This window comes from Acartia tonsa, chromosome 9 (assembly GCF_053477335.1).
Source record: "Acartia tonsa isolate MP-2025a chromosome 9, ASM5347733v1, whole genome shotgun sequence".
Classification (NCBI taxonomy): domain Eukaryota; kingdom Metazoa; phylum Arthropoda; class Copepoda; order Calanoida; family Acartiidae; genus Acartia; species Acartia tonsa.
This window is the reverse complement of record NC_137268.1, coordinates 185,740-211,432: the sequence shown is the minus strand read 5'-3', so window position 1 is coordinate 211,432 and position 25,693 is coordinate 185,740. Positions and strand designations below refer to the sequence as shown.

At 34.0% G+C, this 25,693-nt stretch overlaps 2 protein-coding genes across 2 annotated transcripts in view; one reads left to right on the top strand and one right to left on the bottom strand.

The window, feature by feature from the left end:
- LOC145328377 (uncharacterized) overlaps positions 1-25,693 on the top strand; it is a 32,450-nt gene that overhangs the window by 3,102 nt on the left and 3,655 nt on the right. The window contains exons 5-15 of the mRNA XM_080172011.1: positions 287-340; positions 460-517; positions 880-965; positions 1,494-1,530; positions 1,686-1,757; positions 21,302-21,369; positions 22,309-22,407; positions 22,891-22,948; positions 24,823-24,919; positions 25,011-25,142; positions 25,380-25,417. Of these exons, the coding sequence (XP_080028137.1) occupies positions 287-340; positions 460-517; positions 880-965; positions 1,494-1,530; positions 1,686-1,757; positions 21,302-21,369; positions 22,309-22,407; positions 22,891-22,948; positions 24,823-24,919; positions 25,011-25,142; positions 25,380-25,417 (799 nt within the window). The remainder of the gene's footprint in view (positions 1-286; positions 341-459; positions 518-879; positions 966-1,493; positions 1,531-1,685; positions 1,758-21,301; positions 21,370-22,308; positions 22,408-22,890; positions 22,949-24,822; positions 24,920-25,010; positions 25,143-25,379; positions 25,418-25,693) is intronic.
- LOC145328334 (uncharacterized) lies at positions 10,993-13,621 on the bottom strand. The gene is made up of 5 exons (XM_080171965.1): positions 12,704-13,621; positions 12,408-12,464; positions 11,930-11,970; positions 11,401-11,538; positions 10,993-11,010 (listed from the first exon to the last, which is right to left on the bottom strand). Exons 1-5 carry the CDS (start codon positions 12,891-12,893, stop codon positions 10,993-10,995), a joined length of 444 nt encoding a protein of 147 aa, XP_080028091.1. The 5' UTR covers positions 12,894-13,621.

The following is a 25,693-nucleotide window of genomic DNA, read 5'->3' as shown; positions in this document are numbered from 1 at the left end:
ACTATGGTCTTTTATAAAAATGTCCAACAGTGAACCACCCTAATAAATATTCTTTATTTGACTGAGATGGCCTTTTATAATATTTAATTATATAAACATTTGTTTCACCTAGATAGATTTTTGTCCAACATTAATTTTCCTAATAAAATAGTCTTTAAATATTTGAATAAATCTCCTAATTAAAAAAAGAAAGGGCATTCAACTTTAGAGATGTCCCTCTAGTATGTTTGTCCTCTCCTAAATTTGTCATTGTACTAACATATCTTTTATAAATATATTATTTTAGGTCAATGTAATGCATCTATGTCACTTGGACACCCAGCCTGTTTTCAGTCCAATGGTGATTTTTTAAACTTAAAAAAAATCCAGTTTTTTAATAAAGTTGTTTTAAGATTATTTTAAATGATATTTAAATTGTACTGATAAAATCTTTTAATTCTAAATTAATTTAAATGTCAGGACCTTCAATGTTTCAAGAACTTCTGAAGGTTATAGAACTTGGACCAAAGCAAATAAGGTATTTTTTATTAAGGAGTCCATAACAATGTTATTATTATTGGCTATTTGACATTCATGTTCAAAGTTTTGTTATTAGAAGTAAAATTTATTGAATAAAGAAAGCAACCCAACTCACCACCAAGATTATATGTCATAAGAAAAACATAATCTATTTTAACTCTCATTTTTTAAAAAACTTTTATTGGAATAGCTTAGTTTATTGCATTTTTTTTATTTATTGGTAGTTGTATTTTGTATTTGTATTTTGAATTTCATAAGGGGTTGAAGTATAAAATGTATAGTGTGTACATAGTCCATATTAATTTATTTCATTACTAAATAATCAATAAATTTATAATAATCAATTCTTAAAATATTGAGAAATGAAAGTACAATTGAAAGTGCTGGAAGTGATGAAAATAACTTTGGACAAGATGAGTTTCAGGACTATGAAGATCTATTGTTAGGTTATTACTAATAAATTATTTTTAATGAATATTAAAAATCATATATTTGTTATCAATTATCTTATACTTTTGTTTAAACTAGCTGCATAAATCATAAATGATAATTATAATTAGATAGAGTTTTTTTTTTAATTCAAATAAAAAGTAATTACATTTTTCACCTAGAATATATAATTAAGAATGTAAGATATAGACAGTAGGATTTTTTTTTATTTAAAAAAACATGAATAATTACAATTATTTGATTAATGCAATAATTTATTTTTCAAATGTTGGTGAAATAAAGTTTTGCTTCTATTTAGCTCATTGAATGACCAAAACAAAAATACATCATTTTTATTCCAGGACTCCTACAAGCCAATTTAAATATCCTTGTAGGTTTAATAATTGTTTACTTTTAATCTAATAAAAAAACCCTGTATGATTATATTGAAATTTTATTGATAGTAAATGTATTGCAAAAATTTATGTAATAAAAAAACTAATGAATAAGCCACTATCCAATAATTTATAGTTTTAATGAAACAGGTGATGTTGATTATGATTCTGGTTATAGTGCTGTCAGGTAAAATAAATATCAGAGAGTTTGATATTATGGAGTTTAGGTTTATTTTTGGCCTTCACTTTAGATGTGTTTACATTTTACAATACAGTTACAAAATTTTCTGACTTTTTAATACCACTATTATTTTTATCAAAATCTTAAGATCTTTTTTATAGTAATACAAGTTACAGATGGTATAATGGCACTATACCATTCCTATTTATGGATAAATGGGACTATGGAAGAAGGTAAGTTTAAACCAGTAAAAGATAATTGAAAATATAGTGAGATTTTACTTAGTATAACAAAAATTTGGAAATAAACACATTTTCTACGCATCATTGGCTATGTTGAGCATCAAAATAAGTTCCCTCAGCTATAATAATAACCCTTAAGAGGCACCTTTCCACACTAGGAATTGCAAACAGATATTTTAGTCTAACTTATTCAAACAATGATGTTTGTTATATATATAATTAATCTAGTTTGAAGTATTTTTTTTATTAAACAATTTTCTTTGGACTTTAAAAGTTAAAATGTATCACCCCTCTTTCCTATTGAAGCTGGGGTACTCAGGGGAGTTGAGGGAATAATGATTAGTCTTTAAGCAAACTCTGGCCTGGACGTTCCTGTTTAGGAATGTTTATTATTTTATATTTTAGTGGAAAGTGGTATATTTAGGTTAGATGAAAAGTTCTTTCATTTCATATTACAGGGTATTTTATGAGATATTTGGTTACTTTAAATCAACTACCAACCTCTCATTTCTTTTATGGGGCTTTAGAATAGTCATTTTTGTATTATTATTATTGGGGTAAGTTGGATTATAAATTTAGCTGCATTAATAAATTCGTAAAGATCTTTATGGGTATTGGAGATTTCTTTAGTCACATTATATGTGTTATTGGGTGCTAAGGGGAAAAGGGGTTTTATTGATTTAAAAAAATGAATTTTGATAAAATTAAATTAAAGCAACCTGATCAGTTATCCTAAATTCCTTGTTTTCTAGTTAGACTAAGTAAGTAAGAACTGCTTAAAGTGGCTGTGAATTTGCAAATAACGTTATATATATAGGTAGATAACTAACAATTGAAGATAAATCTTTAAAAATATTGCCTAAAAAAATGAAAAATATTTAATTAGATGAAAAACAATTTTCAAATTTTCTAAACAGAACGATACCGCGCTTATCATTATTATGAAAACTGAATAATAAATGCATTAAATAAGAACAATTGCAGTGCATTTATAGGGAATTGTATTCAAAATAGATAAAGCATTGTGTATTTTTTTTAATGTCATTTAAAAGTAACACAACATGATTATCATTTTAATGATAAAAAAAGCAAAAAAGAAAATTAGTCGAAGTTCGAAAAGTAAAATGTTTTTTACCGGCACAACATTTTATTACCTCTCTTTCTATCTATCTGTCTCTCTCTCCATCTCTCTCCTTCTCTCTCTCTCTCTCTCTCCTTCTCTCTCTCTCTCCTTCTCTCTCTCTCTCTCTCTCTCTCTCTCTCTCTCTCTCTCTCTCTCTCTCTCTCTCTCTCCTTCTCTCTCTCTACCTAACTAATAACTATGTATAAAAAGATTATCATTCTAATCTTGTAATTTTATATTCAATTTCAAATAAAATAGCCTAAAACCTTCGCTACAGACAAAAAAAGCTTACCACTTTATAAAATATTATTATATGTATAAACACATTTAATTTTTTAACTATTTATTGGTGGAATAGGATGTTGTTAAATCTTTTTATTAAAAACTTGACATTCTTTCTATTCTGTATTCAGGGAGGAAATGGATATTTAGCTGTTTATTACATTAGTTCCCAAAGTTAATGACATTTTATTCGTTGAATAAATAACTCTGGGGACTTTTATTTAATTTTTATTGGTTGGTCCATTACTGTGTGTGTCCAAATGTTTAAACCACTAAATATAGTTTACAAAATGTGTAATTTTGTGTATATTTTCCTTTTGGATATCCATTAATTTATTGGCCATTGTCTTATGCCTTTAGTTCCCTGGTTAAGTAAGGTGTGTAAATATGTGGGGGGAGAGTGGGCGTTTAGGCAGAATGGGTGTGTGTGGGTGTGGGCGTTTGTGTGTGTGTGTGTAGATGCGTGGGGGGAGTGGGCTTTTTAGGCAGAATGAGAGTGTGTGTGTGTGTATATTCGTGGGGGGGAGTGGGCATTTTAAGCAGAATGAGTGTGTGTGGGTGTGTGTGTGTGTGTTAGGCTACGTAGTGTGTGTGTGTGTGTAGATAATTGGGGTGTGTCAATGTGTGTGTGTGGATTATTACTAATCTTTCATTGACATAAAAAATATTAATTTTTATGGAAATATTTTAGTAAAATGACTGAATCTTTTGCTAAAAGTGTGTAGCAAATATAATATACTTTCACTTTTTAAACCATTAAATTCTTAAATATTATTCTTTCTAGAGATTTAATCAATTTTTCTTTTGTCTTCATAGCAGCTCAAACATACCAAAATTTAGTTAATCATTTTATAAAATAAAAGGAATTTTGTAATTACATTTTAAAGAAAGTTTGAAGACAAATATTAAAAGAGGTTTATTACAAAATTATTTCCTAAGTATTGATTTTTTTGTTTTTATCTGCAAGCAAAGAAATGGCTTATTTTCTTATAGTTTAATTGTTGCTCAAACTTACTGGAACTTTTAAGAAATTATTCTACAAAAATTACTTAACCCTTACAGATCGGGCCCCAATTCCCACCTTAATAGATCAGGGAGCAGTCAGACCGCTCCTTAGCCGCTTTTTAGCGGCCAGCCGCTAAATTTTAAAACAGCTGTAGAGCGGCCGATTTTGCAGCTAGGATGACCAAATTTTAGGACAAACTTTTATTTTTCATGATAAAAAAATTACTTTTTCTGATCATCGCCGAAAAACGGCAATATTTAATATTTTTATCTGATTATTATTGCTCAAGGGTTTACCAAAAAAAATTATAGGTCTCTAGCTGTAATAGAAGCCACGATATTCATGATATATATATCTGTAGTAAAAGCCGGACCAAAATCGGTCATAAAGTTGGTCAGGGAGCGGTCAAACGGTCATAACACCACTTTTCTCAGAAGGTCATTGATATCTAAGTATTCACCAAAAACATTTTAGGTTTCTACCTTATACACAAAAGTCATAATGTAGAAATTAAGATTTATTTAGAATTTTTTCTAATTCGTGATCTCTTTAATAGGGGTTAGATATAGGGTGAAAATGCCACCCACTTGATCAATTAAGTACTCCCAGAGGGCCTGATCTTTAGGGGTTTAATAACATGGTAATTAATTTAAAATTTTACATAAATGATTCTCCACATATGGTTAGTTAGTTTTTGTATAAATTTGCCAAAAATTTAATCTTTAAATTAATAAAAGACTTTTGAGATATTATGAATGAGAAAATGTTTATGATTTATAAGCACAGAAAACCATCATACCTTCAAAGTACCATTGTCATGAAAAAACAAATGATTTTCTCGAAAATTGAATTGCAAATGGTTTTTTTATCTTTGATAACGAGACCAACAAGAATTTCTAGGACATCAGCAACATGTATTGACCAAATTTTTACTAACACAAAAGATAATAGTTTTCATTCGGGAATTTTATTAAATGATATATCTGATCATTTCCCAATTTTCACAATAACACCTTATTCATATAAAGCAAGTAAAGAATCATGTATTTTTACAAGAAATATTAATGAAGAAAAAATTACTGGGTTTATCAATCTATTAAGAAATGTTAATTGGGAAAATGTAACTAACAGTTTGAACCTCAACATTGTTTTAATAAATTTTATGAGCTTTTAATGAATTTTATGAACTTTCTTTTCCTTTACAAAAGATAAGAATTAAAAAGAACATACATAAAATTGAAAAATTTATGACTGATGGTTTAATGAGATGTAGAGATAAAAAATTTGAATTGTCAACGTTAAGTATTAATGAGCCAACTGCTGATAATATTAGGATATATAATAGATATAGAAATATCTATAATCGTGCAATAAAAACAGCTAAAAAATTGTATTATTGTAATGAGCTAAAAAAATGTAAATCTGACTTGAGAAAAACTTGGGATATTATTAGAGATGCAATCCGAAAAACAAAAGATAAAGCAACACGTATCAATGAATTGAAGTTTAATGATGCTATATATTTAGATATTGCAGAAATTTCTGAGAAATTGAATAAACACTTTACTTCTGTAGCAAGCAAGATATCATCTAAAATAAATCCTTCTAACATTGATCCGTGTAGCTATATACCTAATTATAATTCCAGTTTTAAAATGCATACAATAAACCCAAATATAATTATAGATATTGATAAAAAAATTAGAAATAAACAAAGTATGGACATTTTTGGCCTGTCAAATTCTTTTTTAAAGAAAATAATTCCTGTCATTGCCCTTCCTCTCTCTCATGTGATTTACCAAACTATTTTAACTGGAAAAATACCTTCTGAATTAAAAATCGCAAAAGTTATACCTATTTTTAAGTTAAAAGGAAATAATTCTAATAAAAAAGCTGATCCATCCAACTATAGGCAAATAAGTTTATTAGCTATTTTCTCAAAAGTTTTAGAAAAAGTCATTTATCAACAACTGTTGTGCTATTTGATTAGAAATAATATCATTTTTGAACATCAGTATGGATTTCAATAAAAAAAATCTACAATACACCCTGTGATACACCTCTTAAATTACATAGCTGAAGCAAAAAACGATAATAAAACTGTAATTGGAGTCTTCTTTGATCTTGCAAAATGTTTTGATACAATTCCACACTCTATTTTAATTAAAAAGTTGTCAAAAATTGGCATTAATGGCGTTGAACTTGAATGGTTTAAAAATTATTTAAGTAATAGACAGCAATTTGTACATGTAAACAACACTGACTCAACAAAGCTGAACATAGATAGAGGTGTCCCACAGGGCTCTATTTTAGGTCCAATTCTATTTTTAATCTACATAAATGATCTTAAAAATTGTACTGATTTATATACCCTATTATTTGCTGATGACAGTAATTTTTTAATATCTGGTAAAAACTTTACAGAGATAAAACTGAAATTAAACAATGAACTTAAAAAGATATCTGATTGGTTTAGGAGTAATCAAATGAGCTTAAATCCTGATAAAACTAAAATCATGATATTTAATAAAAATGAAAATACTATTGATTGGAATGCTCTTAATATTAAGCTAAACTTTAACAATGAAAATGAGTTTGATCCTGAGAAAATAAAAATCTTAAATTATGTCAATTCAAGTAACAATATTCCTGCAATTAAATTCCTAGGTGTATTTATAGATCCTTCTTTAAATTTTAAATATCATGTAGAACATTTACGTAAAAAGATTTCTAGTTCTTTATTTCTAATAAATAGAGCTAAACATATACTGAATTTAGATAGCAAAAAAATGCTTTTTCATTCACTTATAAATAGTCATTTACTTTACTGTTTACCTGCCTGGAGTTGTGGTCTTCAATCTACTATGGAACCATTAATTAAATTGCAAAAAAAGGCAATAAGAATTGTTTTTAGTAAGAAACACATCTCACACACAATGCCTTTATTTAAAAAAAATGAATGTCCTTCCTTTACATGAATCAGCTAATTATTTGAAATTATTATTTATGTATGATTTTATAATCAGTAAGCTACCAAGTTCCTTTCAAGGTACTTGGCTTTGCCGTAATCAATTACATACCAGAAATCTTAGAAACTCTAATATGTTTGATGTTAAAAAACCAAAGTTTAAATCTATTGAAAGATTTCCTAAGTATCATTTCCAAGAATTATGGAATAACCATTGTAATAATGATTTATTAACCCACAATCAATCAAGAAAAAAATTTATTAAAAATCTAAAAGAATCTTTGTTATCAAGCTTAACTCTAGTGTGTAACAACCCATTATGTCAAGAATGTAGATAAATTTATATTTCTTTTCAGCATTATCCTCTTAGAAATTTAAAAAATTCTTTTTTTCAATTTTATACCCCCCCCCCCCCAAATATCAACAAACAACTATTTTAGGTTAGGTTAGGTTTTAGGCTAGGGAGCCGAGCACTGCGGCTAGGCAGGCAAGGGGGCCGAATGCTGCGGCTAGGCAGGCAAGGGGGCCAAGCGCTGCAGCTAGGCAGGCTAGGGAGCCGAGTGCTGCAGCCAGAGTTCATAGTTCGCTGGTGGGGGAAGGGGGGGGGGGGTACAAAATTGAAAAAAATTGAAAAAAAATTTTCTAAGAGGATAATACCTTCTTTTCAATATTGTTTGAAATCTGATAAATTAATCAAAATCTATTTGTTAAATTTTTTTTTTAAATTTCTATTATTGCAATAATGGTGTAAGACTTGTATGCCCTAATCAATCCTTCCTATTATCATTCTTTCCTCTCCAATATGATTTATTTATTGCTTATTATCTTTTTTTCTATTTTTTTTTGTCCTATTTATATGGCCTGTATGAAAACAATGTGTGAATACACATTAATGCATACTTCCTAGTGTCATATATTTATGTTGTGATGTCATATATTTAAGTTTGCAGACATATTTTAGTTGTTACTCTTAATTACTCTTCAATTGCTCTCAGAAAGAATAAAGAGAAAATATATTTAAGTCAGTTGATATTGAGAGTCCTAACACAGAACATTATCTGGTTTGGGTTCGAGTCTTTATTAAGACCAATACAGCTATTTACAGACATCCTACTACTTCAGCTAGTTTGCATAGGCAGATATTCTACCCCTTCAAAGTGCATAGTTAATTAATACATTGTATTAATTAAACAGACAGTCATCCTGTTGCTTGGTGTCCTGATATACAGACAGACATCCTGCTACTTCAGAACTTTCCAGCTTAAATAATCAGTAGTTTTGAATTATTAATATATTTAATCATATCTAAATAAAGTATCTATATCTAATCTTATTTACTCAAAAACTGCATTTAATCCAATATAATAAATACTTAAAAATCTGTTTGCATTTTGAATTGAATATTAAGTCTACTCTATCATTAACTTATGTAAGTCTGTCTATGTCACATTTGGCGCAGTCTTATTGTGCTACGTGTTATTTAGACCTGCTACTGAGTTAAGGGTGGGGGAAGTGGTGTTTAATTTGAATTCAATCACTTTTTGAGATTTTTTTATCTCGGATTTTTCACAGTTTTGTTTTATTTTTTTATATTTCTAACTTGATTTATATTTTAGGTTTCTGTGGAATTTCATTCTTTAACTCTTCTGATCTAAATTTCACGGCGAATCTAGTTCTAGTGCTCGGATATGGCTGATGGAGAAAAAGGAGAGCGGGGTAAAAATGAAGGCAAGCGTGGACGGCCGCCTAAGCGTCCTCGGGAGACTGACAGTCAGGATGATGATGGAACTCCCGAAAATTGGGAGGAGGATGATGCTGTGGCTGAGGATGTTGGTGCAGGTGCCAATGCGAATGTGGAGTCGGCGTTGGGCGAGGTGGAGAATGACGTTGTGCCTGAAAGCATAAAAAAATATGTTAGGGCAATGTTAAAGGAGCATACGACTGTCAAAGGTCAGGTGGATAAGCTAACGGCGGCGAATAAACGGCTGGAGAATAAGGTGAAAGAGTTCAAGAATTCTGATGAGCATAAGAAGTTAGGCTATGATGTTGATTTGGCTACTATTAAGATAAAGGTGGCGCAATTGCCAGCGGATGGGGATATTAGCGGTTTTTTGTATGAGACAAGTATGGGGGCTAGTGTATCTGCAGTCAAGTTGACGGGAGATGATTCGTTTAATACATCTTTCATTAATCGTTTGAGTGTGGAGGCTAAATTGGATTCTACAAATTTTGAGGCTAAAAGGGTGAAAAGTGCTCCTGGACATCTGAAGTTTTCGCAGATTGAGTTTTTGGGTCCGGTTGGGAATGGAAATTGGATGAATGTTCGTGAGAGTTGTTTGACCGAATATGAGAATCAATTGTTGGATATATTTCCTTTAATTGAGGAAAGGGCTGAAGTGCTTAAGGCCTATAAAAAGGTGGCCGGCGGTAGTGTAAGCCAACAGACTGTAGAGGAGCAGTTTAAGGAGTTTTGTCTTGTAAGAGGAGTCAAGTGGGATAGTGATTTTGTGCGGGATGCTCCATTTTGGGATGGAAACATTGATTTTGAGGATTATTTCTTATCCTTATGGAGGGTTGCTCGGTTCGCAAAGTTGGAGGATCCTATGCTTTTCAAGGACGTCCTGTACAATAGGATTTTTGAGTGCAAAGGGAAGAAGATGGGGAGGCTTATTACGCCGGAGGCTAATGCTTCCCTAAGTGCTTTAGGTTATTACCTGTTGATAAGAAGGTTGGTGATACCCTTTGCAGATACAGAGTCAGCTACTGAATTCTTCTACGCCCTGAAACAAAAGAGTGGTCAGAATGTGGATGTGTTCTTCAATGCTAAGTTACGGCTGTTTAGGCTTATGCATCCTGGTCAAATTTCTAGACAATCTTGGCGTGATTTCTACAATAATGTGGCTAAGAATTTGCTGTTTTCTGATTTAGCTAGAGATATGGCTAATTTCATTGAATCTATGCATTACCTGGAAGATTACAGTGCTTTCTTGACTTATTTGATTCGCAGAGGTCAGCATTACATAAGCTGGGCCCGTTCTGGACACGTTTCACCTGAAAATGTAACGTCCTGTTATTCTCAGGCTATGGAAGGGTTGAAGCTAGAGGATTCTAGGGAGGTAAAAGCTAGGCCTGTAATCAGTGAAGTGCATGTATCTGATTGGGAGGGCAGGACTGAGATTGGCGATAATAATGCGTGGATTGAAGGGGATGATGATATTCCTTGGGATCAGGTTGAGAACGTGATTGGGGCTCTGAATTCGAAGGCTAAAACTATGATTTGTTGGTATTGTGGGAAAAAAGGTCATGTAGTGGCTAGTTGCTGGCAGAAGAGAGACGGTAAGCCGCCAGCTCCTGATTCTCGCATAGGAAAGACCAAAGCAAGGTTTTTCTCAGCGGGTAGCGAAAAGAAAGAAGGTCCTGGAGTGCCTAATAATAGGGTAATACCTGAGCAGTTTCTGAAGAAGACAGTCAATCAGGTGGGGCCTGTTGTGGATTCTGAAAAGAGCAGAGATGAGAAACAGTATGAGGCTATGATTGCTGACATAGCTAGGAACAATTTTCAGCAATATCCTATGTAATGGATATGACTGATTCGATATATAAATTTCATTTTGGGATGAAATTTATAGATCGTTCTTTTATTCGTATTCATTATATAGGTTATAGTACTGTAGTTGATTTTTTTCTGGGTTTGCTATGTGTAATTAGTTAATTTTGCTGTTTTGTATTCAGATAATTGCTCTCAACTTTATAAAGTATTACTGTCTTGCTTATTCTTCAGTCAAGGTGTGATCGTGTTAATGAAAACAATATATATATATATTTATATATATATATTTACTATATATTATATTTTGATAGGTACCTATGCAAAGTTAAGAGTTAAGACTCTAGGGGGCTAGGTGTCGCTTCGGGTACTAGACCTATATCTCCACGCACCTTGGAACGTACTTGCAATTGCTATGATTGCGGTGTAATGCGTCCAATCACCCATCAGACAACCAACTCTCTGAGATGCACGACCTTTGTCTGAGAAGTCCTAACTGTGCATGGTAACGAGTTGCGCCTGTTTTGGGCCAAGGCATTCCCCCCACTCTAACTATTTACGTCGCGCATCTGACATAGTAGCAGTGGGAACCATTTTTAACGTCTTTAGTTATGACGCGGTGTTGGACCGAGATTCGAACCTAACACCTTCCCGACGACGAGCGGATGCAAAGTTGGAGTAAATGTTAAAACTTTGAGAGGTACTTACTTGTATGAGAAAAGACTTGGTGTATAGCTGTGTGATGCTGGTAGTCTGGAAGATGTACAGGATTTCATAAATCGAACAGTATGTTGGCGGCTGGTGACGGAGGGAGGGCTGACTGCTGTGTAGTGGAATGATGTATATCTAAAATTTAAAATTAATTAACATGGATATATTAATTATTTGTAATCCTGCATTGAGATTTTAATTCGAAGATATATGGATAGAAATGACTAGTGTTTTCAAGAGATTGTGAAGTTTGTGAAGATAACGAAAATGCCTATTTGTGCAGATTTGGATTTCTTTGTGCCAGGGGCTGATATTACGGTGAAGGAGTTAGGGATTATTGATACAGGAAATAATTTTAATTCTTTAATATCTAGAGAAATTCTTGATAAACATGGAATTGAGTTTTGTCCTGCTAAATTATCAGCGTATTCAGTAGATTTAAAGAAAGTTAATATTATTGGATATGTCGAGTTGAAATTTAGATTTGCTGGAACTCAAGCTGTGTTTACTGAGATATTCTATGTACCTGAGGTGACGAGTAGGTTGGTGAATCTTGGATCTGATTTCCTGAAAAAGAATAAAATTAATATTTGTTTGGATGAGGATAAGTTTGAATTTTGTGGGGAATCTGTTCCTATTAATTCCTGTTTACAGAAACAGGTGGTGGCGGAGATACAGAAAATTCCTATTTTGTCCGGACGAATGAATTCTGAAATTCCATCTAAACCTACTTTGCCAGGGATAAAGGAGGGGGGTGGGTTTGGAGAGTTATATTCAACGAAGTATAATGTGAAGTTGCTGGACAAAACTATTTTTTATCCTGGAGGATCTACAGCTGTTGTGCATGTGGCTGGATTAAAGACTGATGGGTTTTGGTATGTGTCTCCTAATTCTTCTAAGATGACAAGTGGCAATGGGATTATGATTATTGAGGGAGTGTATCAGCCACGGAAAGATGGATCCTGCGTGGTTAATGTAGTTAATGCGTCAATAAAACCTATTACCTTGCTGAGAAATGTGAAGATGGGGCATTGTTTCGTCATGGATAATCAAGATGTCACCTGTAATAAAACAATTAATGAGTTGGATAAGCCAGAAAAGTTGTCGGGGCAAAAAATGCATGAACGGGTACAGTTTATTATTCAAAAATTGAAGTTAGATGAAAACCAGATGATTAAAGAAAATCCAGAATTGAAACCTAGGATTATTAAAATTTGTTTGGAAAATTTTGATATCTTTTCAATGAATGATTCAGATATTGGTGATTGTCGATTAATGACATATAATATAGAATTGTTACCTGGAGCTAAACCTGTGAAGGCCAGAAATATTCCGTTGAATCCAGAGTACGATGCTAAGTTGAAAGAACAGTTAACCAAATGGTTGGACGCCGGCATTATTGAAGAGGGTTTCTCGGATTGGTCTAGTCCTATTTTTGCTGTGAAAAAGAAGGCTGCACCTGGAGCAGAGGCGAAGTTGAGGTTTGTCATCGATTTTTGCAATTTGAACAACGTGACTAAGCGGGTGGCGTGGCCGCTGCCACTGATTTCTGATAATCTGACGAAGCTGGGTTCTGGCAAGGTGTTCAGTACTCTTGATTTGACAGCTGCCTACCATTCGATGACTATGGATGAAGACTCTAAACCGTTGACAGCTTTTAGTGCAGCAAACAGGATGTATTTGTTTAACAGGTTGCCATTTGGGTTGTGTAATGCACCCAGCCTGTTCTGTGCTCTGATGGATAAGGTGCTGTCTATCCTGCCAGGAATGTATGGATTCTGTATCAGTTACTTGGACGATCTGATCGTGTTTTCATCAAGTCCAGAGGAACATGTAGAGCATCTGCAGGCACTGTTTCAAGTTCTTAGGCAGGTCAACCTGAAATTGAATTTAGATAAGTGTGATTTATTGACTAGAGAATGCCATTATTTGGGGCATATTATTAGTGCCGATGGATTGAAAATGAATCCTGCATATTTGGAACGGATTAAGGATTGGGGCAAGCCTAGAACAGGGAAGGAGTTACAGAAGTTTTTGGGATTTACCAATTATTACAGAGGATATTTTGCTGATTATGCCAAGAGGTCGTGCATGTTGGATAGTCACAGGAATGACACTATAATAAAGTGGACAGAAGAATTGAATAGAGTATGGACTGAATTTATGGAGATGTTCAAGACTGAGATGTGTAAAGGCTATCCTCAATGGGATAATCCTAATCTTTTTATCGTGGACGTAGATTATAGTTCTCAGTATTTTGCAGGGATTATTTCGCAAGAACAGGATGGTGTGGAGAGAGTGTTCGGTGTCTGTAGTAAAAAGTGTAATGCTGCGGAACAAAATTATCCTTCTTATAAAGGAGAATTAGGTGCATTAGTTAATTAACCCTTTACAGTCGGGCCCCTTGCCGCACCTTAATCAGTCGGGGGGGGGGCGTTCAACGCCCCCCCTATTATCTCAGTTCCTATTAGAGCTAGAGGGCTAAAATTTTTTGTGCAAGTCCCCTGTGTTATGATGAATTTTCGACCTTAAGTAAGTCAAGGTCAATTTTCGCTTCCTTCACCCTTTTATTTAACAACCTTTGTTTTTAGGTCCTTTTTTACTTAAAAATTTCAAACGACTGTAATTTTTTTATTTTTGAAGCTAGAAGAAAATTTTTTTTGCAGAAAATGTTTATTTTTATGTAAATTTTATGTTTGAAATATCAAAACATAAATTTCAGCGGCCGCAGCTGTACTTGGCAGCTGCCAGCCGCCGCAGTCGGCGGTCGGCGGGAAAACGGCGGCGGATCTTTATGAAATTTTAATACATTATGTAGACATGTAAGAAAAGCTTAAGTTTAAAATTTGAAGTCTCTAAGTCAAAAATTGCGGCCACAGGAGCCTTTTAAAGATTTCTGGAGACCTGGAGGATCAGGACCTGCAGGATCATACCTGGAACCTGAAATTGACTTGAACACCTGTGTTTAATATGAGGATGTACTACTAGAGGATATTTTAGTATTTTGGTAAGATAAAATGCTTTGTTTAAGTCAAAAAAATATTTTTGATCTTTACCTGGATGACCCTGCCAGGTTTGCTGGCATCCTGTGCCCGCCAGGATGGAGATATTAAAAAAATTCCAACTCTCAGTTATGTGTCATACCCAAACTTAAAAAGTCAAGCAGTTTGGGCTCTTTATCTTTCACACACAGAAAATGAGATAGAAAAAACCGGAAGGGGGGGCGTTCAACGCCCCCCCCCCCGACCGTTAAGGGTTAAAGAATTTTTTACACTTTTGTAGGTTTCGTGAATTTTTGGTTCGGACAGACAGTATTTCACTAGTGCATTATAAACGTTGGGCTAAAGGATCAATAAACGGTGTCACCTATCGATGGATAACTTTCTTGCAAAGTTTTGACTTTACAGTTATCCATCGACAGGGGACTAAGCATGTGAACGTAGATTATTTGTCGAGAACTGAGTTAGATTGTAAGGAACATCGACTGAAGGATTGTCAGGAGTGTAGAGAGACAGATAATAAAATTTTGGATCCTTACCTGGATGATTCACCATTTCTGGATCAAATCTATTCCATTATGCAGGTACATTCTGCAGAGGATGAGGTGGATGTTGAGTTTGTCTGGCAACGTAGTCTTCAGCAGGAGAAGATTCTAAATGAAATAAGGTTATGGATATTGGAAAGGAGACAGTTGTCTTCTTATGAGAGGGCGGAGTTATCGGGCAGAAAAGAACTATTGTACAATCTTATTGGCCATATGTATGTGCTAGAGGGGGTTGTAATTTTCAGACAGCCTTTGGCCGAAGGGGGTTTTGTCGAGAGGCCTGTAGTGCCTCTTTCCTTATACAATGATATATTTGATTCAGCTCATGGTGGATATGGTTCTGGACATAGAGGTGTGCAGGAGACAATACGTAAAATAAATGAGAGATTTTTTATGCCTGGCGTGAACAAGTTTGTGGAATCGAGAATGCGAAGTTGTATTACATGTTTGAAAAAGGCTGGAAGTAATCCTAAACATGTTTCACCTATAACTCATTCTGTTCAAAGTAGTGAAGTTTTTGCTAATATGTCAGTGGACCTAGTTGGTCCTTGGACTCCATGTTATCATCAGGGACAGACGGTTAAATTTGTCTTAATCATGGTTTGTTTATTTTCTAGATATGTTTTTACATGTCCGTTGGTTGATGCTAAAACTGAAACAACTGTAAAGGCTATATTGGAAAATTTTGTACCTACCTATGGTTTATTTAGGGCTTTGAGATCGGATAGAGGTACGAATTTTACAAGCAGTGTGTTTAAAGGGGTGATGAAAGGATTGGGGGTGGATACTGTTCTAGTTCCCCCCAGGAATCCAAATTCGAATCCTGTAGAGAGGCAAAATCAGAGTTTGTATGCTGCTTTGAAAGTAGATGAAAATCATGGAACTAAGGACTGGGCTAAAAAATTACCTTTGGCTACGTTAGTGATTAACTGCTCCAAGAGTTCTAGAACTGGCTATTCTCCATTTTTTCTGGTTTTCGGTCGTCAGCCACGTATTCCCCTCGATTTTCTATCACCAGTTCCGTCTGTTGAATCTTCATCCTCGCGGTCGTATTTGGAATTTCTGAAAAATATGGAGGATGTAATTAAGAGAATTTCTACAAAATCCAAGTTATATTTAGAGGTTCAAAATAAACACAGAGTACAGAAGGAAGCATTGAGGGTGACAGATGTTTGTTATGCTTTCTTTAATATTGTGAAGACTGACGTGTCCAAGAAATTACAGTCTTTTTATGGGGGGCCTTTTATTGTAGTTAAGAAATTTTCGGATGCATTGTATGAATTGGCACCTTTTGGGAATAATCCTATCAAGAAAAATCAGGTTGTGGCTAGAGATAAAATTCGAAAAATTCATGCTCGAACGGAAGTTTTAGGAGAGGAGGTTAATTTTAACGTTTTTCCTTTACCTGAAATTTGCCCTTCCGATGAGATATTTTTGTGTATTTGTCATCTGAAAATGATGGTTTTGAATTGGCAGAGGAAAGACAGAGTGACGAGATCCAGGAGAAGGAGAGTGAGGTTGCGGTTGATAATGACAGAGTTTCAGGGGATGGAAATGAGTGGAATATTAATAGAGAAAATATACCTGTAGGTGAAGGAGTAGAGGTGGGAGTGACAGATGAATCTGTGGTGCCTGCTCCTGTAGTTGAGGGTAATTTTGACGAGGTTGAGATTCCATCGGAACAGTCGTTTTTGACTATGGCGCCGCCGCAATCTTCACCTGAAAGATTAGTAACAATTAAGAAAAGTGGATCACGGGTGGCGAAATATTTATGGGACACTGGGAGGAGGTTAAGATCTCAGGTAGGGGGTCCTGTGGTACATGTTCAGATAGGAACTCGAGGACGGAAAAAGGAGGGAAAGGAGAGCTGATAATAATTATTTTTGATATTGTAATATTATAAAAATATATTATAATAAGAGTTCATGAATTGTTATTTGATTATTTTAATAACAAATATGTGCTGACAAAGCTAGTAGGTGGAGAGTTGTTCTACAATGAAAGGCTAAATCAGTTGATATTTGCGGGTGGACCGGTGAACAGTTATCAGCTAATAATGTCTGGTCATAATAATAAATTCAAATCAGGTAAATATTTTTTAATTTGGGGATTGTGTTTAATATCCTGTGGGGCTGACGTGATACCTGTGCTAGTAAAGGAGTGTGTTGGCGGCGGTCCTGAATTGAGAGCTTCAGAATGTACAGTGTTTGGACAGCATGAATTCAATGGAACAATCAGTGGTCACCTGTTAAAAAAAGTAGGAGTGAGATTTTTGCCCGCGGTGCAATGTCACGTCGACAGAACGGTTCACACCTGGTATTGTGGCAAATATAGCCATATACATTTAGGGGCACCAGCTGTGGTTAGTAGTGATGAGTTAATTTCTAGTGAAGATTGTAAAAGGATGGAGGAACAGAGGGTGTTAGACATAGATGGGCGACGGTTGCCTGTAGCGTTTTATGACCGGTCAATGACTTATTTCATAAATGGTACCATTCTGTATGAGGATATGATGACGTATGGAATTGACCCTCAGTGCAGAGGGGATGGTATTTATCTAAATAATACCTTTGTGCCTAACACTTTTCAAGAAGTTCAAATTACAAGTTATTTGAAAAATATACAAATTTCAATGTTACCTGATAACAGTTGTTTTCTTGAGAATCAGTTCATTGGTGCACATTGTCTGGAGTCTGATCTGCGGCTTGGGCTTGATCGAGTGATAGTTCACAATAAATCACATGAAGATAGACGTCATTTTAGTTATTTTCGGACTGTTGAAATTGTAAATTTAACTTTGTTTACATTTTCTAATATGGCGGATGATGCTAGTAATCAGGGTGGCCAAAGTTGGTTGGCGATTTCTCCACAGTTTTCGTTGGGATTGAAACTGGGGAAAAAAGTGGAGTTTTCTGACTTTCTGACTGATTTGCATTATTTTCATACCAACGTTCCGGATGTATTTTTGTGGATTACAACAGCTAAAAAGAATTTTTTTCCTTGGATGCGTAGAAAGGAGGAGGATGGTGCTTTATTATTACAGCTGACTTCTTCATACCATCAGGTGGAAAGGATTTTGCAGGCAGAACAGGGGTGTTGGGAGAATAATTTGTTTCATTCCAACATCAAACAAGTCGGAAATTTGTTGGTACAACATCTAGGGGAGATGGAACTTGTGTCTGTGTGTAAAAAAAGATGGTTGAATGTGACTTTAGGAGCGAATTTGCCGTGTTATCTTGGTCATTTTTCTTTGTTCATGGACAATAGAATTGTTGCTGTAGAACCGTTCACAAGATTAGTTAAAAATGTTTCCTTGTTGATGGCTGTCGAGTGCAGGAAAAATCCAGTATTTGTGAGAGTTAAACCTGGATTATATCTGGGCAACAAGGGGGCAGGAATGCAGCTGGTTCAGACTAAACGGCTGGAGGATAGTTGGCTGAAGGTACCGTTGAATTTTGAGCATTTGTTGGATAAGGGAGAGACAGGACAGGTGTTGGAGTCTGTGGAAGAGGCTAAACTTTCGGAATTGGCTGCTAATTCACATGCTTTTGTTGTAGAGGTTACAGAAGATTGGTTTGTACATCTGTATAATACCTCGATTGATTGGTTGACTAATAGTTGGCAGCATTTTGTTATGGCTGTGATTGGTGCTGCGGGGGTGGTTGTTGGATTGCTGTGTGTTGGTTGTTTGGGCAAACTGTGTAACTGCGTTAAATTTTCGCGTTATCCTTCGGGGAGGCAGTAATTAAAATTTGGCATCCCTGATAAATATAATTTGTGTAAAGTATTTCGTTTTGAATGTCGTCTTATATATGAAAAATGTTAAAATATTAAAATGTTAATATTTAATTATTGATTATTATCAGGAAATGGAGATGGAAACAAGAGGCGGTATCAGCGGGCGTCTGGACGGCGGGAGGAGCGTGAACCGTCTGTTGAGATGCTGGATGCTGGTAGAGCTAATCGGCGGCATGTTGTGTATAGAAGAGATGATAGGAGGCAGTATGAGGTAGAGTCGCCCAGGTATGAGCCTGGGTATGATGACGAGGACGATGTTGGCAACGTGGGCCTTGAGGTTGAGCTTGATTCCAGGGATCGTCTGCCTAGTGAACAGAGTGGTTCGGAGCTAGACAGTTGGGCTGAGCCTCCAACGGACAAGCCTGAACAAAAGGTGGCAGATACTAGTTCTGGTGAGGGACGGCGCAGGTTTGGTAAGTTTGTGCCAAAACAGGCTGCTGGGTCGGTCAGGACTAAAGGAGCCAGCAAGGCTTATGATGATGCTGGGGAAGGTACTTCCAGAAGGGGCGTGGTCAAGGGTCCTGCTGGGGCAGATTCTCTTGGGCCTAAACAGAAGAGGGAGTTACCAGATTTGCGTGCTGAAGTCGAGAGGAATAAGGCTGAACGCAAGAATGACAGACGTGGTTTGGCGCCGCTCAGTGATGAAGATATAGGTAGAATCAGTAATTCTGTTGCTGTGACTTTAAAGCCTATGGTTGAGGAAAAAATTTGTGAGGCTGTAAAAGAATCAGTCAAAAGTTTGAACACTGCACAGAAACTTTGGCAGACTGACGGTCATAAACGGATTAAAGACATGTTGGCCACGCATAAGAAGGATCTAATGGAATGCATTAGGAAGGTAGATACGGAGGTACAGCAAATGGTGGCTACTACTGCACAGCAAAAGGCTTCTTATGTGGTACAGCGTGTACAGACAGCAGTGACTGATAATTGGGAAAGTAATTCAACCAAGTTGGGACAACAGGTGGGGCAACAGGTAGAAAGTGTTTTGGCAGGGCAGGGAACTAAGGTTCAAGAGGCTATTTCTGAGATGGCGCAAAAAGAGGCTGAAGTGCAAAGGCACGTGTCTAATATTCTTAGCGAGCTGTCCGAGATTCGGCGCAGAATAAACAATGACTTACCGGCGGCGGCATATTGGCAGCTGCAACAGGCTGGGACTTCTGGCGGTGCTGAGGCTAACAACGGGGTGATGATGGTTTCGGGAGGTGTTCAGGTCGCTGGTGGTGTTGAGATGGAGGTGGCAATGCCGGCAGATGGGTCAGGGGTTGCTGCAGAGGTGGCTGTTGCGAATGATACTGCCTCGGCTGTAAATGATGCTGTGATGGTTGCTGTAGGAGGGCCAGTAGCTGCTGCAGCGAGTAATGCTGTCATGGCGGCAACAGTGGGTGTCTCGGATGAGGTTGGTGGAGGGGCGCTGAACACTCCTCCTCCAGTGGGTGAAGGAGATGAAGGACTTGAGGCCGGGGTTAATTTTGATGTAGGTTCACCCAGTGAAGACGTTGATCCCAGTTTGTTGGATCAGCCTGATGGATGGTGAAACCATGCTTAGCTGGATGGTTTCAGAAGGGGGTAAATGTCATATATTTATGTTGTGATGTCATATATTTAAGTTTGCAGACATATTTTAGTTGTTACTCTTAATTACTCTTCAATTGCTCTCAGAAAGAATAAAGAGAAAATATATTTAAGTCAGTTGATATTGAGAGTCCTAACACAGAACATTATCTGGTTTGGGTTCGAGTCTTTATTAAGACCAATACAGCTATTTACAGACATCCTACTACTTCAGCTAGTTTGCATAGGCAGATATTCTACCCCTTCAAAGTGCATAGTTAATTAATACATTGTATTAATTAAACAGACAGTCATCCTGTTGCTTGGTGTCCTGATATACAGACAGACATCATGCTACTTCAGAACTTTCCAGCTTAAATAATCAGTAGTTTTGAATTATTAATATATTTAATCATTTCTAAATAAAGTATCTATATATAATCTTATTTACTCAAAAACTGCATTTAATCCAATATAATAAATACTTAAAAATCTGTTTGCATTTTGAATTGAATATTAAGTCTACTCTATCATTAACTTATGTAAGTCTGTCTATGTCACACTAGTTTTTAGGAAACTGCCATTTGGGAAGAATTTTTTTTTTAATAACATTTGACTGTATATATAAATGTATATAATATTTATTCAATTCATTTGTTATTTTGTTGTTTTTTTATTCTATGTATGTACACCCAAGAATAATAAATCTAATCTAATCTAATCTAAAGTCCCTAACAGTCTTAATATTTGTTGGCATGGTGTCTAATGCAAATTGTTGCTTTTTAAAACGCTTATTCTTTTACTACTTTAGCCTATAAAAATTAAAAAGAATTTGGCTGTCAACTACTGGCTGTTTTATAAGATAATATTAAAATAAGCTGCTGTAAAATCTCACCAAGCTAAATTCATTAGTTAGCTGCCAATCATTTATATAAGCATTTAATAAATCAGTTTACCTTGGACACACCGTAGAAACATTTGTTTGCATAATTAATTATTTAGGTATACAGATAATGAGAAGAATGTAATAAAGTCACAAATGAAAATAATAGAGGATCAATTACCTAAAGGTAAAATTTTAAATTGCTACTAAAAAGACAACATAGTCATTAATACATAAATATTTATTTTGGTTCCATTGTACTATGTTGCAATATCAACTGTTTGCTATTGTATAAAACTTTGATTGACTGACATTAAGATATAAAGAGGGCCATAGTGCATTTTACATTTTTAAAATATAAACGGTTTAAAAAAAACACAAAAGCAATAAATTGTTTTATTTATTTAAAAGTTCTCCTTTTGTTGTTGTTCGATATATATACTAGGGTGGGTCGATTTTGGACATTTTTTTTCTGAGGCCAAAGCGGGGATCTGCACTCAATTTATATAGATATAATACACCTCTGGATGATTTAAATTTATCCTAAGTCTTGGATAACAATTGTTATCCTAAGTATAGCTATTTGTAAATGGGAGTCAAAAATTTATTGAATCAGAACTATGGCTTCATGGTGCTCCCTGGAAATGCCTTGAGGAGCTGAGTCAGGAACTTTTGTCCGTTTCAAAAAATCTCGCTCCTAGCCTGAGAAAATCTAAAAAACCTCTACAAATTGGACAATTCTTAATAAACCTTAAAAATTTTGGTTTTTTAGTGATTTCTAAGGCTAGGAATGAGATATTTTGAAACGGACAAAAGTTCCTGATTCAGCTCCTCAAGGGAGCACCATGAAGCCATAGTTCTGATTCAAAAAAATTTTTGAATGTCGTCTTTGCATACTAATAAGTAATGAATTATATTTTTAAGTGGTCGTGTTCTAAAACTCAATTTTTTAAAATTCGTTTTTGGTCAGAAATGTTTTTAAGGTTAATTTTATCTGTTGCATATCCCCGCTTTGTCTAATTCCGATATGAACCCACCCTAATATATACATAATGTTCATTTATGATATTTTTATAGAAACCAAATCATAATTATAATTAATGTCATGAAAGGTTGCTTAATTTAGGTTGCATACAATTCATTGATAAAGAATTGACAAACAGGACATTTACACAAGAGTTGAAAATTCACAAAAAGGATACATATGATTGTTCTGGTTCAATAGGTTATTTTTAATTAGAATTTACTTTTAAAAACTGAACATAGTTTCTTATATTCTTGAAAAGATTAAAAATATTTTCAAAATTAATTAAAAGTTCTAATATTTGAATGTCATTTTTAAATTCAAAAATAAACTTTATATTTAAAAATTTTAGGCTACAATGATAAACAATATAGGGGACTAATTCTTGGAAACCCTGGATGCTTTGGTGAAGAAGGTTATTATAAACTGTTAGCTAAAGTAACCAGTTAAGATAAAATCTGGATCTTTATATAAAGGCTATGAAATTCTTAAATTTTCTTTGTGTTAGGTCAAAAGAACCACTGTTGGTATTCTTTTTAGATAAATGATACATGATGGATAAAATGTTATTCAAAAATATCTATCAAAACATAAAGTATGATTACTTTAGAAGAGATTTCTACTTTATCTTTAGCTTTAAAAATGTTCTTTTTTTTAACTGAAAAGATAAATGTATATCCTTAGGTAGAATCATATTGCATGAACTGGTGCATGTTCTTGGGTTTGTACATGAGCAAAATAGGTAAAAAGTTTTATATTGTAAATTTTATTAACACTAGAGTTTTGTTGTCTACTTTTGTAAGCAAATAATATTAATATGATTAGTAATAAAATTGGGTACTTACTTACATGTTGTAGACTGGAGCACCGAACCCCCCCCCCCCCCTGCTTAGTTTTGACAAAAATTAAAAATAAGGCAGGGGTAGTTTTTTACCCCCCCCCCCTCTTAATTTTAAACAAAAAGCGAAAATAAGGGGGGTAGTTTTTAACCCCCCCACCTCAATTTTGAAGAAAATCAAAAAAAGTGGGGGGTAGTTTTTTCACTGTACAACATGCCAGAAAGTTGAGTGAGGTAAATCAAGTAAATCCAGTATACCAGAGGGGAAACCTTATTACAGGGATATTCATGTTTTGGGGCATAATTTCTTTATTTAATGACTGATTTTAGTAATTGATGTATCCCTGAACAGGTAGTCTTAAGGGGAATATATCAGAAGTGTTTTCATGGGGAATGAGGGTGTTTTGTGAATTCTGAGACCTGGTAACCCTTAGATTTTCAGTCAACAATTTAAATTTCCAGTTATTAATTCTTACATCAAATAAGAGGGGTTTACATTTAAATCTTGTATTTCACAAGTATAAATAATAACAATTAACATAATGTAATATATTAAATATCAGATGGAATCTCATGTAGCTTAACACGGGGTTTTACTGAAATAAAATATAATATTAACCTAAATTACATTAAATTAACTTGATTTTACTACTATTTGAATGAAATTATACTACAATATGATCAATCTTATCTATTCTGAGCTGAAGACTTTGAATTAGATAAGAATGATAATATGTTTTAAAAGTATGGAAGGTCAAAAAGCAGAAATTAAGAAATAAAATAAATAAAAATTAGATAATATATCTTACCAAACATTGAACTATCCAGGCTGAAAGGTAGAATATCTTAGAAATTATCAAAACATCAGTCAAATCTTCTAATGCTGTATAAAGTCTAAATATCTGATATTAATAACATAGATTAGGTATATCAAATACTACATTTGATATACCCAACCATAAAACATAAAAAGGGATTGGTTCTCAAATCTACAAATAAAAAAAGAATCTAAGCTTAATTGAAATCACTTAAATTGTCTATGAATTAGAGCCCTAAGATAAAATGAAATTAAATTAAATCTACCACTTAATTACTCTATGAACAAGAGTAAAAGTAATAAATGTACAATTAATAAAGCTGGCTTCCATGCCTTTATTATGATAGGACTTACCTAACCAAGCTTTTGAACTTGATAGCTGAGGGTTTGTGCCTAGTGTTACTACTAGGACTTTACTGGTCAGACTACAATTCGAATTCGAATGCTCTATGCTTTTATAGTAAATGTTTCAGACTAGAACTGGTTCCATTTGTAAACAAATGTGAACAGCACATTTATTTATCTATTTATTATTGTTTTTTTATACAAATACCAACATAATTTTACATATTTTAGGCTAAAAATAAAAGTTTTGAATAAATTTTGCCCTTTACAGACGAAATTAAATAATTCTAAAAAGAAAGAAAGTTTTATGTTCAATTTTACTCAGAACATCCTGAAATCTACAAAACAGAGGGGGAAAGGGGGGAAAAGGGAAGGAAGGGGACAATTTCTTTACTTTTCACCATAGATTTGTTATATAGCAAAATGGGTAAAAAGTTTGTTATATATTGTAATATCTTATTAACACTATAGTTTTATTGTCTACTTTAGTAAGTGAATGGATATTAAATGATTATTAACAAAATTGTATACCTTTTCAAATAGTAATAAAGTAATCAAAATTCTGGTATAATACATCTTCCTAGATTACATTTAAATTCTAATGATTTACATTTAGACCTGATCGTGACCAGTTTGTTGAAATAAAGAAGGAGTTTGTAGAAAATATGAGAAAAACAATGACTCAAAGACCAAAATTTAATGAAACACATGGGGTGATTATTTTAATAAATTTTATGTCTTCTTTTCATTAGTCTTCTAAAATTTATAATTCTAAATATTTTTTTTCTATTAAAATTTTTTCAGACTCCATATGACTACTACTCCATAACCCATTATACAGAAAGCAAAGGATGCCAAAAGGGGACAGTATGCATGATTGTTAAAGAGCCTTTTAGAACATACTTCAATGACACTGATTTGCTAAAACAATATCCTGTGAGTTTTTATCTTTAGTCAAATTATGAATATCTAATATTTATATGCTATAAGCATAAAAATAATTATTTTGCTCCAAAATTATTTTTTTTATATCAGAGCCCTTACCAGTAGGAAAGTTGAAATAAGCAATTTCCTTACACATTCCTTTACCAGTAACTTAACCGAGACCAGTTATTTGTTAAATCTAACTGACCTTATATAATATCTTTAAATATTAAATAAGCCTATTTTCAGAGCCAATTATCTCCAGTGGATGTGGTTGAGATTTCAAGGTACGGTTTTTTTAGAAATATATTAGAGAGTGAAGAAAGCATAATATGACTTTGACTGACTTGTAGTTGGAAATTCTTTATCAAACAAGGGACATACATAAAATTGTATAACAATCTGAAATATCAGGGGAACATCTGCTACCCCCAACCAAGTGGGGAAAGAGGTCCAACTTTTAATAATTAATTTGACTAAATAACTTTTAATAATTGTTCCCAAATGTTTGAAGTTATTCTAAGTTTCCTGGGGCTATCACTCCATCATTTAATGCTAAATCC

Bases quoted from the DNA above. Each gene is read 5' to 3' on its own strand.
- LOC145328334 (XM_080171965.1), bottom strand. From the start codon at position 12,893: ATGACAAACCTCAACTTCGCCTCTGCTCCAGGTGCAGCCTTCTTTTTC. The intron at 12,465-12,703 runs GTAACAATTCTA...GTTTTATTACAG, and splicing joins CTTCACAGGTTTAGCTCCAG to GTGACATCTTGATTATCCAT. The intron at 11,539-11,929 runs GTACATAGAATA...TTTAAATTTTAG, and splicing joins CAACCTACTCGTCACCTCAG to ATATACATCATTCCACTACA.